The 17,373-nt window shown below is 40.0% G+C and overlaps 1 protein-coding gene across 1 annotated transcript; it reads left to right on the forward strand.

The window, feature by feature from the left end:
- Positions 1 to 3,997: 3,997 nt before the first annotated feature.
- LOC108879500 (sorting nexin-7-like) lies at positions 3,998 to 16,240 on the forward strand. Its single transcript, XM_018670775.2, is given in 8 exon segments — positions 3,998 to 4,213; positions 4,882 to 4,992; positions 6,075 to 6,233; positions 6,822 to 7,020; positions 7,740 to 7,784; positions 7,787 to 7,938; positions 10,025 to 10,114; positions 15,995 to 16,240. Coding segments are annotated over 8 exon segments (1,155 nt in total). The 5' UTR covers positions 3,998 to 4,045; the 3' UTR covers positions 16,226 to 16,240.
- The last annotated feature ends 1,133 nt before the right edge of the window (positions 16,241 to 17,373 follow it).

A 17,373-nucleotide genomic window follows, 5' to 3' on the forward strand; every position in this document is an offset into this window, starting at 1 on the left:
TCTCATAACATTTAGAGCACAGATGCAAAGTTTGGTCTTTCTAAGAATCCAAATGAGAGAGTCATGGCCAATCAGAAAACCAACTGGGAAAGCTTTCTTGAAAATTCCCACATATGCTAAATTGGGAATTACATTGTCCGGTCACTCTCGATGTTGTTTTTGGGTGAATGTATAATTTATCCAGGTTCTAGTGAGATATGCCATTTAAAATGAATAAAATAAATTAGGCTATAGGGCTTTGCCTCTACATCAACACTGTTACTATAACAACTGAGCTGCTACTGACATTATCAAAAGCTGGTTTTCTCATAGACTGCTGATCTGAGCAGTTATTTTTAGCTGCTGATGCATTTGGCTCATGTAGTCTAACATGTTTTTTAAATATAACATATGTGCAGCAGGAAGCCACATGTAATTATCAGTGACTGTTTCTCATCTGCCACACTTCACAGTGACAATTTGTGGTACATGAAAACAGGTAGAAATAGCACTTTCCTCATCGCCTCAGACTGTTACCGTAACAACCAGTTCATCAGAAAAATGTAGATGTTGGTTGAGGCTACTCTTCGAATATAATTTGGTCTAAATAAACTTTTACTTGTTTTCAGCAAAGTCAAATACAGACCATGTGTTGCTCCGTTTCCAATAACATGTTGACAGGAGAGGGCTCTGTTTGTGGTTCCTGATAAAAGAAACAGAGTGAGAGCTCCCCGCTACACATATATGGTCACATGATAACTATCTGGAAGAGAAAGAGAGAGAGAGAGAAAGCTATGTGGAGAGAAAAGTCATAACATATTTGTTGTCATTGTTTTGTACTGTGAAGAGGTGCAGGATGGTAGGGCTCCAGGCCCTGTGCTGACCTCAGCAGTTTCTCAGCTGTTGTTACAGGAAATAGACCTGCATGCAACACACTTACAGCACACTGCTGTTTGTATAAATTGGATCATTTGAATGTGACGAGACCAAGTCCGCTGTGAAAAGGCCTGTGCTTACAAATGAAAGACACAGATATCACCTTAAATTTGATCATTTTATTATCAGTACACAACATGTAGTGTCTAGTGTTTCTTAAGGGTTTCTGAAGCTATCCATAGAAGCATACTGTTCATGTTGCATCAGTTGACAGCCACAGCAAGATGAAAAAAGAAAAGACCCATACTGCTGGTTCTTTGAGATGGTACTTAGGCACAGTAGTGCTTTGAGTGAAATGCTATCGTCAGCATGCTAACATGGTCACAGTGACAGTGCTAATATGATGATCTAACCACAAGATCCATATACAAGCTGTTTAGGTGATTTCAATAATACGACAGTCTTCATCAGGAAGTGAAGTTACCCATTTGTCGTGGTGGTGTGGATGTTCAAATGTTCATTTCCTGGGGAAGCCCCACTGTAGGTGAGAGGGCAGAGGTAGGAAGGAGTGAGTCTCTTAAAGTGGATTTGAGCTGCACAGGGAGCCGGTGTAGTGCCACAGAGAACAGGAGTAGTGTGGGGAAAATTTAGGGAGGTTTGAAACATCTAATGGGCAATCTTCCACTAGCTGCCAGAGGTCTGATTGACGATGCGGAGGCTCCAGTGAGAGGGGAGTTGCAAAGTCTAAGTGGGGGATGACAAGTGCTTGAATGATTGTTTGCCCCCCTGGTGAGGAAGGGATGGAATTTCCTGATGCTGAACAGCAAGATGCTGCGGCGGGGTAATCACATACTGTACAAGTGCACATTCCTTCTAAATAACTTTGTAAGTAGTTTATTCTTTGTTCTTTTTTGTCCTTTTCAGGAGTTGTTACATCCTGTGTCATAGTATATTATTATTCTGTATATTCTGTTCAGTGTGGTGGTGTGTGATAAGCCTTCAAACTCATGGAACTTAATAAAATTTGACTTCTTTTAGTGATACTTGAAGTATCATGTGCTCACCGGTGCACCCCCCCGTGTCATTTTAATGCCGGCCTGTTTTCAGTCTGCACACATAAATCACCCTCTTTATGCAAATACCGCAAATGTTTGCATGAACTTTCATCATGTGAAATGAGTGCCGTCACCACTGACCTTTGACTTCATTACTGTTGGTTGCTTAGAGAGTTTAGAATCTAGTAATCAAAGTGTATTCTCCTATTCTCCAGGGTTCAGAGCCGAGAACGACAACAGTTTCTCTCTTTTATTATTGAATGTACAGTACAGTCTGTGTGTGAGAGAGGAGATTCACCAAGTGGGGATTAATCCAGTCCAATTTTTTTTCATGGAGCATCTTTAGCCTCATTTGAGTTCTTACCCCACACACCATCTGCATAGGTTTGTAAACTGAAAAGGCGCCCACAGGGCCCAGATGGCTCCCAGAGTTAGTAGTCAAAGAAGTTAGTAGTCAGAACAGTCACAGTCATCTAGACTATATGTATTTCCATGTAATGAAGGGAAATGCAGTTGTTATAGTTAGGGTTATAGTGTACTATTTGCTTCAGTAGTCCAAGTAATCTCTAAAAAGCACCAAGTCACAGGATGCAAAAGATTTTACAGCTGAAAAATATAGTGCTCTCCTGTGGACAAACTTCCTTAATGACCTAATTTCTTCCTAAACTGCATCAATAAATACCAAGTGTGCATTATGTACATCGATGTAGAAATCTAATGTGTATGTGAGAGACAGCAGAGTAAACTGCTTTCAAAAGGGAAACTTTTTAGGAACAAAAATGTGCCAGAGTTGTGGAAATGCAGTGATGGTGAGGAAGAACAGTTATAATCTGTTCTGACAAAAGTGCTGCACTTGTGCTGTCAAATGTTGTGCATGCTGCAGTGTAGAACTGGATTCAAAGACTGTGATGGCAGTGATGGAATAACACAAAAAAAGGCCAGGAAAAGTTCAGCTCACTATTTCATGGCAAGGATCAGTAGCCAATCAGCAGAGACCTTGGGAAGTTATTACCCAAGCTTGGGACACAACCCCCATACAATTGCAAAGTTGGGGTTTTTGTCTGGATTAAACAAACAGTATGCCATGTGTTAATCAGTGAGCTTTAGAGGTGTTGGCAGGTGGGTTTTGCAACTGGCTAGCTGTTTCCCCCTGTTCCCAGAATCAGTGCTAAGCTATAGATTTAATGGACAGACATGGGGGGTGGTATCAGTCTGCTCATTCTTTCTGCTTTTTTTCCCCCTTTGCCTTAAGATATAGTGAATGAAGAGTCCTAAAATGCTTTGTAAGCTCTGAGCATTATATACAATATACATGTAAGGCATTCACCCTTGACACGTTTAATGCATTCAGTGTTATAGATGGATGCATTTAGCTTGTGCTGTTAGTTTGGTGGTTTCCTGGTTACTGGCCTTCAATTTGCATGATAGGTCCAACAACTTAGATACATAAATACAGATACAGTGACAGTGCAGCCAAGTGTAATAGAGCTTGCTATGATGATGTTTTACTATGATGTATGAGGTAATGCCTCCGGCAATGGAGCGAAGTTTTGTGCGTGTGCACATATTAACCATGTTGTTTCGAATGTTTAGGAAATGATGTCATTACAGTGCATTATCATCATAATGGCAGACACACCGTAGCACACAAGTCGTGCTGCAGGGTTGCTGGTGTTTTGTACAGACCTCACTAACAGCTCTGAGCTGCTGTAAGAAACAGTGATCAGAGCAGATGCTGCACTTGCTGTCCTTTATGTCCAGTAAAAAGGATCTGCTTTTGCACTTTTTTTATCAAACCACTTTGCCAGTTCATGATTTTTTTGAACTCAAAAACAGGCCCAGCTAAATAATGTAGCTCCAGTTAATGAGCTAATTTAGTAAGATGTGGTATACGTCCTTGTTTTCTGAGCTTATCCCCTGTAATAAGCTGTAGGCCTGTAATAAAATGTACATAGTTTATGCATTAGGAATTTAGTCCATGCAGTGTTTCACTACTAAGTTCTGGCAAAAAGTCTAGAAAATTTCTAAGTCTAGTTTTAGCAAAAATTATGTTGAGCCTGCTTTAAACATCACTGTGGGCTAACGGTGGCATTGTCTCATTGGTCCAGAACACATCCCTGGCAGATGGAAGCCCCATGCCCAACTCTCCCAGCTCCATGGTCAACCAGTACAGACTGGAGGAGGATGAGGAGGAGGAGCAGCAGCAGGATGCCGACACCAAAGACATCTTCATCACCGTCGACAACCCAGAGAGCCACGTCACTGCCATCGAGACCTTCATAATGTACAGGGTCCTCACTAAGGTGAGGAGGCTGTTTGTTTGCATGTCTGTACCCATGCAGAATGGTAAAATGATCGTATTCAGCGAGCATCTCACAGTACCAAGCCAGTGCTAACTGTCTAAAAACTCTCCAAGTGACATTTGATCTTACTTTTATGACTAAAAGTAAAAGCAACGTTTCATCAACTTTCTTACTTGAGGGAATGACTCCTGTCTCTGCTGATGTTTAGGACAGCTACACAGGTGTCCTAACCTGTTTGAAGCAGCAGGAGCTCCGCATGCTTTGGGAAAAATGAGAATGAGCTTATTAAAAGTTACAGTTAAGGCAACAATAAATGAAAGTCTTACAGCACCTCTCATAATAATAGTACCAAATGCTGGTGAGGTTAGTTAAAGTACTCCTAAATCAAAGCAGACTGTGGCAGTGCTTCCTCTTCTGCTGTTCCTTTGTAATCACATGGCCTGACAGTGCTGTCAGCAGCCGCAGAATGAAGCGGTCTGCAGCACAAGTTTGTTATCACTGAACTAGGACCAGCAAACATGTCTCATTTCTTTGACTGTGTGAAATCTTAATAATGACACGAGTCTCCCAGGTAAAGCGTGAGGCTTTGACATGTAGCGCTCAGGCTGCTTTGAGAGATGTTAAAGCTGCGTGGCAGAGTGACACTAATTCACATCTTCTTTCTCCAGACCACGCGGAGTGAGTTCGACTCCAGCGAGTACGAGGTACGCCGGCGCTACCAGGATTTCCTGTGGCTCCGAAGCAGACTAGAGGAAAACCACCCGACGCTCATTGTCCATGTGTGTATCAGCACGCCGCACCGTCTGCTTAACGCATCTGTGGGCTGCCTCAGGGTCTGATCAGACCATACCAGAGTCACACATACTGAACATTACTGTCAGCTATTTTCCAAAGCCCTCAGTGGATTTTTAGATTTTTTTTTCCTACCATCCAAGATTCCTTTGGTTTTTTAATTCATTTTCATACAGCATGGAAATCACTGTGTAGAAACCTGAACCTTACATATGTCATTAATTTCAGATTTTTATTTTTTTACATTATGCAGATCAATTGTTCATCAGCAGAATTCTAACCACTTGCTGTAATAGCAAAGGTCTGAGGTTACACCAGTGAAGTGAAACCCAAATGTGTACAGTACTGCAGAAAAAGTGATAGTTTCTATCCCTTTAATGTCACCCAGAAGAGTAACATTAGATGTTTTTTTTTTTTTTTTTTTTTCAGCATTTTGGGAGGCTTGGAATTGCTGTCCACACATATTTCATTGCATCCTTCTAAGTGCTTGAGTTTGTGGGGAGGAAATAAAGGTGCAGGTTTTAGCACAGAAATGAGATTATCCTATACAAAGCACTCTTATGTAAATAGAAATGTAAACAGAAATAGAAATATGAATGGGTGTAAGAAAATTCAACCATCAGGACAGAAAGACAATAACAACAACAATCCATTTATGCACTTTTTATATTTCTAATTTTACATGCATGAATATAGATTAGGTCCAGTGGTTTATTGTCACATTTAGAAGTGATATCTCCAGTGAAATGTGGTGTGTGGTGTCCCCTTAAAGCCGTGTAAAACAACTAGTATGAAAAATAAGGATTAGAAAATACAAATACAAAGGGATTTTAAAAAATCCACACAAATGACAGTTTGACTGAATTCATAGTAACTGGAGGAATAGAAGGTGAAGAGTGCCACTTTTTTACTAAATTCTCAGTGGCACACGATCAAAGTTTTACTTCCCTGAGTGCAGGGGAACAAAAAAAATAAAATGTGCGGGCCACATGGAAATGCATCACCTTCATGACACACACTGGCCTTGTTTGACTCTCCGATTAAGTGCCAAGTTTGGGTCTCTCCTCAGCCGCTGCCGGAGAAGTTTGTGATGAAAGGCATGGTGGAACGCTTCAATGATGACTTCATTGAGACCAGGAGGAAAGCTCTGCACCGCTTCCTCAACAAGATCTCAGAGCATCCCATCCTGTCCTACAGCCAGCACTTCAAAGTTTTCCTCACTGCACAGGTCTCTCTCTCTCTCACACACACACACACACACACACACAGAATCTTGTCTCCATGACTATATTACATTTACTTACATTAACTGCCTAACCCTTACCCCAACCTCAAAACATGTCTTCACCTTAAAATTTAATGATTTATGTTATGGGGACTCGCTTTTGTCCCCATAAAGAAGACAAGTCAACACAACATTCTGCCATGTGCGGAACTTCCTCTACAGAGTACGCCTTTATCAGCCACTGTAGCCACAATTTACACCCAGTAAACCACAAAAAATAGGAAATAACTTAAACTACAAACTGGGTTCTTACATTTCTATTTGAGAACAGATTAAACAAGTGAGATACAATGTGTCGATCACTAAGCTTTAAAAGTGTTGGTAGGTTTATTGTTGAACTTTAGAAACAGCCAGGCTAGCTGTTTCCCCCTGGTTCCAGTCTTTATGCTAAACTAGGCTAACCATGTCCTAATTTCTCTGCACTTAACATGGGGTTAATATCATCATGCCTCTCTCTCAGAGAGAAAGGTGATGGTTCAGCGCCGGTACAAAGGTCTCATTAAACTCCTCGCGATTTGACTCCTCCCGCAGGAGCTGACCTCTCACAAGAAACAAGGTCCGGGCTTCCTGAGCAGGATGGGAGAGACGGTGAGGGCGGTGGCCAACTCTGTACGAGGCCTGAGAAACCGACCGGAGGAGTTCACTCTGATGCAGGAGTATGTGGAGGACTTCAGCAACAAGATCTGCTCTGTGGACAAAGTCACCCAAAGGATCATCAAGGAGCAGAGAGGTATTAATTTAATTTAATTTTAATTTAATTGCAAGTCAGCACTGTTAATTTTTACTGTACATCACGAGTCCTACAATGTGTTAGGAGTCCAATACTAGTACATATATATAACATTTAACAGTTGTGATTAGACAAAAGACAATCAGCATTATTATTAACATTCAACAAAACTCAGCTGGTGTGTTTCACCAGGACTGTGTGGGTGTGGTTTAATCGGATTTGATTGACGGTGGCCAAATAACCCACCAACTGTCACCAGATTTCGATTCAAATATTGCTAAATTCTCATTGGTGGAGTCCCATCCCCTAATAACCAGTGAGAGGAGTCCAAAGAAAAAAAGAACTACAGATGTCTCTGATGTGAAAGAACCAAAACTGCTCTAACTCTGGCAGGGGATAGTGTGTTATGCCATCACTCACAGTAACAAGATAAAAAATGTTTTCAAGGTTTCTCACAAAAACACAACACAGATCACACATTACTTCAGCTTTAGCTTCCCTCCATTGGTTCCTGTCACTTCTAGAATTTATTATTTATTTTATTTTGACTTAACAAAGCATTACATGTTTAAGTCCTTCTTAACTTTAAGGATAAAGAAAAAGGTTACTTTCAAGGAAATCTGTTTATTGTAACCAGTCATTCCATTGACATAAATTCAGCACAGAGCAGCAGTTACATCCAACTGGATTGTGTTTAAATGTGTCCTCCGTGCTTGCAGAGTATCTGGATGAGCTGAAACAGTATGGTCCCACGTACACCCAGTGGCGGGGTCAGAGGAAGATCTGGCGGAACCGCTGAAGGGCGTGGCTCGCTGCGTGGAGGGGTGCAGTAAGGAAACAGAAGAGCAGATCCAGCATCTGTCCGAGGTCCTGGTCCCCGCCCTGCACGAGTACGTCCTCTGTGCTGAGACACTGAAGGTGAGCCCACAGCACGCTGCTCACATCTAAAATCCAACTCTTAATGGGAGATTAACAGCCCCATGCCTTTGTCAAGGCGGGTGACAAAGGCATGGGGAACTGAGTGGGAACTGACTGTAGGAACAAGACCTCTGATATTTAACAAAGTTGGGCACACACAGCTTCAGATAGTGAACTATGTTCATTTTCACCTGTTCTACATCCATCTGCTGACATGTACAGGCTCATTTACATACAGTCACTACCCCAGCATGCCAATGAATGTTCAACCACATCTCTCTGAAAGTCCTAGTAGCCCTAATCTAGGTTTGCTTGTTGTGGACAAAGGTAGCAGACAAGAAGTGGCGCGCATTGTCAGTGCATTAAAGTACAATGTAATGTCCAGCTACAGTTTCAAGTACGAGTTGTAGCTAAGAACATGAGATCACCACAGTAATAAATGAAAATCCATTAAGGCTTTTTTATTTATTTATTTATTTATTTTTTAATTTTTTTTTTTATTTGACACTTCCACAACCGGCTTGACTGGATAAATAAACATACAGTGTATATACATTCATTTTCCTTGAGGGTCAAATAAAGATTTGCAGAACACAAAACATTTGGCACAACGTAGATTGCATATGTTTTAACAGTTAAAGTATATCACCAAGTAACAGTAACAGTTCATTTTGAATGCAGATTGATTACAATTGCATGTTATTGTTAACCAGATTCGCTGCATCTCTTACATTAACCCACATGTACTCAGTGGTGCAGCAACTAGAAAAACAAGACAAAATGGAGGCATTCATGGAATTTACTCTGAAGGAAATTATTATCTTTATATTCTGGAAATTAAAAAAAAAACAAACAGCCCTGGACTTCACTGTTTAATCAAAAGCATACCTTGCACCCTCTACTTGTTTATAGTATTATTCACATAGTAGGTCAACAGTGACTGTCACATGTTGTGTCATGTTTAGTTCACAGCAGAGTTGTCAATTTCCTTACTAGTCCAGCGAGACTGAGAGTCAACAGCTATGCTAATGTCAGCCTGCTATCATTTCCCACAGTAACAATGTGAATATGTTGATGTTTGTCTTTTGCAGTTTTTACTGTGATCACCCGTGTTGAACATTTGATAATTAGCACTAAACAAGAAGTGCAGCTGAGGCTGTTGGGAATGTCATTAGTTTTGGAGGTTTTTGGATATTAAACCAATGAATCAAAACTGTAAATGTTATTGTGATGACGCCAGAGTGATTACAGTGGCATCCAGAGGGGAATTGGTGCCAAGCCACCCTGTAGATGTAGATATATTTCACTGGATAAGTGAAATTCAGGGCCAGATCAGCAAAATCATTTTGTGCCAATCAATACAATAGTTGTTGAGAAATCTCAGTTTGGAAAAAAGTATCGGACCAACGGACTGATTAACATTCCAAGAGCTGTGCCGCTACATCAGCTCGAAAATGTGAGATAAACACAGTTTGTGACACTCATGCAGGTTTATTTGAGAAAGGTGCTCTGATGTCGTTACACTTTCCAGGACAACAGTACTTTACAACACTGATGAGCGTGTTGTTGTTTCATCATGTGGAAAAACGTGTTGTCACGAAGAAAGCCACATATTTGTTTTGTTTTTTTTAAATCTGTTATTGGTGTATTTTTCATATGTGTCAAATGGATGTAAGTTGCAGGTTATGTTGTCTTTTTGTTTTTCATTATGTCACTGTCTGCATGCTTTGACTGATGTATCTTCTGCTGAGCACTTAGCCTGTGAGCTGCGTTTGGGTCCAAACATATAGCCACATACTGATTGATCTCCTGGAAATTTCCCATAAATTGTGTCGAGAACCCTGAACAACACTTACAGGCAGTTCAGTTAAAGTGTCCTTGAATCAGTTCCTCTCCAGCACCACATGAGGAGATGTTAGGATGCTCTCAGCATTTGTTTGTGGAAGTAATAACAACATGTATGGACTCAAAGTCACCGAGATAGATTGTGCTAGGAAATAGGCTCTTTAGACATTTAGTGATTCCTGGAGAAAAAATGTGATTATGCCAATTTTATTAAAAGTAACACTTTACTGATCTGTCCTAGGCTGTGATGAGACGTAGAGACAACATCCAGGCCGAGTTTGAAGCCAAGAACGAGGCCCTGGCATCCAGAAAACCAGAAAACCAAGAAGCAGTAAGTATGATTTTACATCCTCACACGCTGACAGAAAATCAGGCGCACACACTCCCCTCCTCCCTCCCTGCATCCCTCTGAGCCAGTCGATGCGTTTGTGTGTCCTCCAGTCGTCTTCCCAGAGATTAGGTGTAATAAAGTGAAGCATGGAGTGGGGCCTCTCCCGCAGGGCCACCCTCAGCTCATATTAGGGAGGAAAAAAGGGCTTCCTGGGAGGATTATCTAAATATCCAGGCTAGTCGACTGGAAGTCAGTCCTCAGCTCAGTGGGAGTAAGAGCTGTCAATATTATTTTACACTGCAAGCCCAGCAGCTAATCGCAGTGTAATGAAAATTCCCATGTCCTTTTTAGACGACGACTCGCTTCAAAATGTCAAGAGGCAAAAGAATGAAGACGGGAAGTTAGGCAAGAGAAGGACAGAGCTATTTTAAACACTTTACTTTAGGTGTTTGCATCTTTGTGAATGTTGCGTGTGTGAGTGTATATGTAGATGTGCAGGTGTGTGTCCCCCTCACCCAGCTGATATCAAAATCCATCTGTGAAATTTTAATTAAGAAGCAGGACCAAGATATTCCCCCACAGACTTGCATTGTATTCTTGCTTTAATTAGTGTGTGTGTGTGTGTGTGTGTGTGTGTGTGTGAATGGACCTGCTTTAGTTCAGTCCTCCAGCTTCTAAGGCATATCTGTCTGCTTCTGCCTTTAACAGATCTGTGCTAATGAGAAGGGAAAAGTCAAATGGATGCCTTTGTTACTGTTTCCAACGGGGCTTTTTGTCAAAGAAATGATGTGGCCACATGCTGCGCTGAATGACAGCCCCGGAAACACACCTTCTTTCTTATAGAAGCTGTCTTTCAGTTATTCATTTCTTAGTTAGTATGTGGGGGGAAAATGTTGATTTGTAAGAAGCTGTTGCTGCTGTGTTACAAGGGTCAAAACTTTCCAAGAGAATTAACAAGAGTATATCGGAATTAATGGGAAATAAATAAAATTTGCAAAATCACAGGTTGGCCTACAACAGGGAACTTAAATGTAGTTGAAAAAAAAAACATCTTGCAGCATAATCTAAAACAACCAGATTTAATGTAAATTCAGTTGAATTTCTCCCCTGCACTTTGCATTCCTCCATCACATACACAGATCATTTCTAAAATCCTGCTCACTACAGCCACACTACTGCATCTGAGCTGACGGACTACATCCAGCCAAGTAAAGTCTGACGATATTACTGAGGTAAATATATTTGATATGTGGTATCAAAGTTTAACCAGGAAAAAAAAAACTAAATGTGTTTATACAGTAGCTACCTAACCGGTAAATCAGAGATGCTAATGTTACCTAACACGGTGGGAAATGTTGGATCTCTCTTTGTAAATATTATAAAGAGTACGGTCTAAACCTGCTCTATATGCACAGTGCCTTGAGATAACTTCTGTTGTGATTTGGTGATATATAAATATAAATTGACTTGACTTGAATTCAAGCATCAATTCTAAAATATTTTAGTTATAAGTTTCCAATTTGAAATATTCCCCAAATTCCCCAGATTAACTTCCCATGGAAAGTTTTGCAGCCCTATGTATTACTGGATAAAAAATGTTTTTTTTTTTATGGGCTTGGGATGGAAGAGTTGTTGTTACAACTTAGTAGAACAGGCCATACAGTGCATTCATAAAGCATTCAGTCTGCTTCACTTTTCTCACATTTTGTTATGTTGCAACCTTATGCTGCTTTTGAAAATCTGTTAAAAAGGGAAAAACCATTCAGACACTTTACTCAGCACTTACTTGGCAGAAATGACAGCCATGATTCTTCTTTGGTATGACGTGACAAGCTCTGCACACCTGGATTTGGATTCTGACATTTCTCTCTGCAGATCCTCTTGAGCTCTGTCAGGTTAGATGGGAACCATCAGTGGACACTGTGGCTTCAAGCCACTCCTGTGTTGTCTTGGCCGTGTGCTTAGGGTCATTGCCCAGTCTGAGTTGCACTTTGTTCTGTTCAGTTTTCCTTTAACACTGACTAGTCTCCCAGTCTCTGCTGCTGGAAAACACCTCCGCAGGGTAATGCTGCCACCAATGGATTGATATTGGACAGATGATGAGCAGTTTCCTCCAGACGTGACTCTTAGAATTGAGGCCAAACAGTTTAATCTTGGTCTCATCAGGCCAATCATTTCATTTCATGGCAAGGCATCTTGAGACTAAAACAAAGTAAACACATAACAATTTATTAAGCCCATTAAGGCTGCCATGGGAATTAACTCTTCTGATTTTAATGGCCTTATGGTCTTCACGGGTCCATGTGGATCCTAGTGCCCAAAACCTAATGTGAAACACGTCACATGAGTTAGGCAGGGTTCTAAATCAGTCTGATTGGAGCAGGTTGGGTCTTGTTCGTGCTGGTGTCTGAGAGACAATATGTCTTATAACTGAGTGTGTTAACTCTGCTGATGACATAGTGCATCACATCTTATTATCCATCTTTTCTTGATGGTCCTCAGGTCCATTTCATATCAGCTCTCTTTATTTTGAAAATTAAATCTCTGTTTGGTTTGGGTAGGTTTTCCATGAGTCCACTTTATATACAAAATTTTGCAAAACTAAAGAACATTATAGAGGCTCTAGCAGGTGTTTTCTTATGTGACCAACAAGCCACAGCCAGCACACTGAAGCAAAACAGTGGGAAGCTGATCACATTGCCTTGTGGCATCTGTTCAGTCATTACTGGAAGGCACATTCCATGACTGAGCTGTCTTAAACACAAAACATGTGACATCTTCTGTCGTCATCACTGTGTGAGGGAATGCATGTGTTTATAGCTTCACTGTCAGTTCCTTTTGCTATCAGATCCTGGACTACAGACTGGAAAAGATATCAACAGTCATCTAAAAATGTCAGGAATGAGCAATAATTTAGATCCGGACTGACCGGTATGATGAGAATCTTTCTGAACTTCAAATGGCATAGAATAAAAATTCCTCTCTTCTGTAAACATTTACTTGACCTTTATTGGAAAGAACATACTGAGCTGCTATATCAGTCAACCTTTCCAGAGGCAGACTGAATGTGTGTCTATGACACTTCACAGCCAGGAGGAGGCAGTGCTGCGCCTATTTCTGAAAGCAGGACTTTAAATCTGAGCTGTGAGTATTTTAATAAAGGAGCTAAATATATCTTTCAGAACTGCTGCAATTAAAATTGTGTACATATTTATTGAATTAAATTGGTGCTGAAGGGAAAGTGTTTTAAATTCTTATTGAAGTTGGTCTAGTATTAGTAGATTATTAAAGACATTGATGATTGATTGGTGTGAAGTCAAAAGGCAGACATGGACCCTTTTACATATGTAAATGTAACCTAGCTCAGTGTATTTGCACACTGTCGCTTTTCAGATTCATTGAATGATTTACTGTGAGTGTTTTTACTCCCTTGTCAGATTATACAGTTACTACACTCTACATACTACTTCATTGGCCCATATGTTACAGTGGGTAACTTTTGTTTTGGAAAATAATGACACACACTCATAGAGATGCTAGATGCTATTCAGCCATAGCCTTGACAAGGTGGCTAGATCGATATCACTGCAGTAACAAGCAGGCCACTGAGATCCCCTCTGTGTGTGTGTGTGTGTGTGTGTGTGTGTGTGTGTGTGTGAGTGAACTTGAGTAAATGCCATTGTCACTCTAAATGTCAGACAGCTAATCCCTACTCAGGCTCTGTGAATCCAGCTGTATCCAGCAACATGATAACATCTGGTTATTTGCACTGTGAGTAGTTTAACATCATGTGCACTTCAGACTCTTTTTATACACTTTCAGGTTAAATATATTTATGTAGTGGGTATTGTACCTAATAATAACTTTGGTTTATTGTAATGAACTTCATCATTTGACTAAAGGCAGTTAGATACAGTTTTAGTTTTAGGTTCTGCAGTAACTCTTTAATGGTTATCTAATGCTGCTCTAATGGCTTAGAGGCCACTAGCTTGTGAACTATTACACTATGCTATAAAACATAATGTCCACTTAATTGTTACACCCCAACTTCCTCCTCTTATTCATCTGCAGGGTATTAATGTTCTGTATGGAGAAGAAGAACCACATTGTGAAACTGAACTTTTATCTTTTTTTTTTAAATATAGTGAACCTGGATGCAGAATAAATGTACCTCCACTTACCTGCATACTGTTCTATGCTGCAAATAGTTTAATGCATTCCACAGTCTTTTCATATTTCAGTCATAACAATACAACTTCTGGTTTGAAACACTCTCTACAGTGGTCAGGTCTCTGGATGATCTACAGTATATTCATGCAATTAGATGTACTTAAGGAACTTTGAGTTTTACTTTTTACTAATTTTATTTCTAATATTGGATTTATCCATAACTTACTGAATAAGCGGGCTCCTCTGGTGCTCAGTGAGTCAGTTCAGTAACTCAGGGTACGTCTGAGGGAAATTAAAGATGCCCTTTAATAAAACCTGCTTTACTGATCTATTTCTGTGTGTGTGTGAAACTTCTCACCTACAGAAGTCTATGACTGGCCTGGGAACATTTTAAAACTATTTTTAAAGAAGTATTCATTTATTTTCATAGCCACTGGGGAGGCAGAAGAAAAATCAAGACGTAGTCTACAAAGTTGATATTCAAATATGTTAACCAACAGTTGCCTATGTCCACATTGAGCCGATGCAGAGCAACATTATAATTTATTTGGAGTTGTGTTTGAATGAGTTAACATTCTGTACAGCTACGGGGAACTGCAGAGTCAGTGATAACTACATGTGACACTACTGCCATTACAGATAGTCATTTGAGCCATTGTTAATATAAAAATATCAACTAGTTAAAAAGGGATTCCTCATGCATTTTATGCACTTTAATGTTGGATATTTTTCTGGAATTTGTTTTGTATTTTATGTGTGTTGTTGTGTGTCCTGTCTGAGTTTTCTTGTGTTGGGTGTATTTGTATAAATACCCTTCTACGAATGGACACAGCAAACTTACTTAAGTCCTGAATGTTGTGTAATGTAGCACTGATTAATGCGTACATTTAATATTTAATGTTTGCTCTCACTCTGTTGTCGGGGTTTATTTGTCAAATTTAGCACTCACGTCTAAAAAGCTTGCTGTGAAGCCAGATTTACAAGACAAATAAATGAATAGTTCAATAATTAAAGAAGCAATAATGAAAGCGAATAGTGGAAAATACAGAAAGTGCATCTACTTTAAAGTCAAAACCTCTGCTTCTGCACTAATGACACATAAAAACACTTGTTTGATTTGGCCTGATATCATAACGGCTTAAGGTCTCTACACGTCAATGTATTTTTTTGAACTGTTGTTTTTGTCATGAGCACTTTCACACAAAACGTGAATATTATGCAGTGAAAAGATTTTGCCGATAAAGGCATCATCCAATCACATAGGCAGACAGAGAGAAATGTCAAATATATAAATACTAAAAAAAAAAATCACTGTGTCATCACCATTGTCATCTTCATCTTCAGCTTCTACTGTCATGTCCCATTGACCGCCCCTCATATTAATAATAAAAGGCTTTACGTTAGAGAGTATAGTTATGATACATATCTTTTTTTTAACATTTTGTAATTCTTTTTGGTAATCTAATATAACTACTGACACTGCTAAATGTGTCTGCTGATTTCCAAAAGCAGGATTACAAGGTGCACAGTGTGAAATTGTTTGTTTGTTTTTTTTCATTACTATCTGATGACATTTTTGTGAATGAAATTTTACAGAGAGAGTTTTTACTTTGAGAAAAGATCTGTACGGGCTAAACAGATGGTGTATTTGTCAGACTGATTTTTGTTCTCTGAAGTGCTCAGTCATCTCTTTGTGTGTTTGTCTGGCAGCTGCAGGAGGAGGTGGATGGTCTGGCAGACCGGGTGGAGCTGGCTAACAACGCCTTGAAGGGAGACTGGTCCCGTTGGCAAAAGGGCATGAGAACTGACCTCAAATCAGCCTTTATTTCCACCGCTGAGAAGAACGTGGATTACTACGAGAAGGTGAGCTCAAGATTCAGACCAATCACCAAAAAAGTTCCATCAGGGCAGTTTTATTGCTTTAGCATAAATAAGTTCTAAGGATGACCTATATTTCCCTCTATCTTCACACATTAATGGGACAGTCTGTATGAATGGGGAAGAAGGTGGCATTATATAGATTGGCATCAGCATGCAGCACGACGCAGCTGTGGAGTACAGAGGCAGCTGAGTGGATATTTCAAGAGGAAATTGATTAATAATTGGATGCAACATTGTTACAAGCAAGGTGCTGCAAAATAAAGAGCAGGCAATTATCCACACAGTTTATAAAAAAATATTACTGCAGATATAATAATATGATGAAGAAAATTACATTGACATTTACAATAACAGACTATGGCCTCTAGTTACTGCAACGTGTTATGGTGTGTAAAGAGCAGCAGCAGTCTCTGCAAAGCTCGTAGTAATGAGGCTAAAGTTGATTCAAAATAATAATAATAATATTAACTGAAGTTTATATGTAATATTTCTATCAGCATTTTCCTCCAGAGAGTGTTTGTCTTCAGGTTTGACAGCAGTCTGAGGACAGAGGATGTGTTTTATTCAGCAGGAATATCTAGGCGCAATGCAGGTGGGAAATGCTGTCAGAAAGCATCATTTAAAAAATTCACTAGTTCACTTTCAGTTCCTGTTTAATATTCTTATTTGTCACAACCACCAGACCCTTCCAAGCAATGGAGAATCCATAAGTTAATTAGCCTAGGGGAAGACCAGGGTTGTCAGCTGAAGGTGAACATAAACTACTGGCATTGGCTGTTGGACTTGTCAAGGGAAAGGTTCACCTCCACTTTGAAACTCACCATGGACTTTCTGATCTCAGTCTTTTCACTTTGTGGCAGTTGAGCAGTCCAGCTCAAGCAACTGGTAAGCAGTGTGTTATTAGATGTGGTTGACAAACTCAGCTACGCTACTTGAAACAACAGGAGAGTTGACAGCATCAGTTGTCTGTCCCAGCCTCTTTCACATGGGCAATCATCTCCATCTGTTCACCTCTCCATCTCCTCGCTGTGCTCATACACCTGAGTCAGCTCACCCACCAAATTGAACAACCAATAGCTACAGTCATGAAATTAAAGGCATGTCAGCACATTATTATATTCCCATAATATCTCCACAGAGTTCAGTAAGTTGATCTGCTTTTATGTAATTTGAGAAGTCATAATATCTTCAAACATTCCTAGAGTGTA

The sequence above is a fragment of the Lates calcarifer genome, unplaced genomic scaffold (assembly GCF_001640805.2).
Source record: "Lates calcarifer isolate ASB-BC8 unplaced genomic scaffold, TLL_Latcal_v3 _unitig_684_quiver_2421, whole genome shotgun sequence".
In the NCBI taxonomy this organism is placed as follows: Eukaryota; Metazoa; Chordata; class Actinopteri; family Centropomidae; genus Lates; species Lates calcarifer.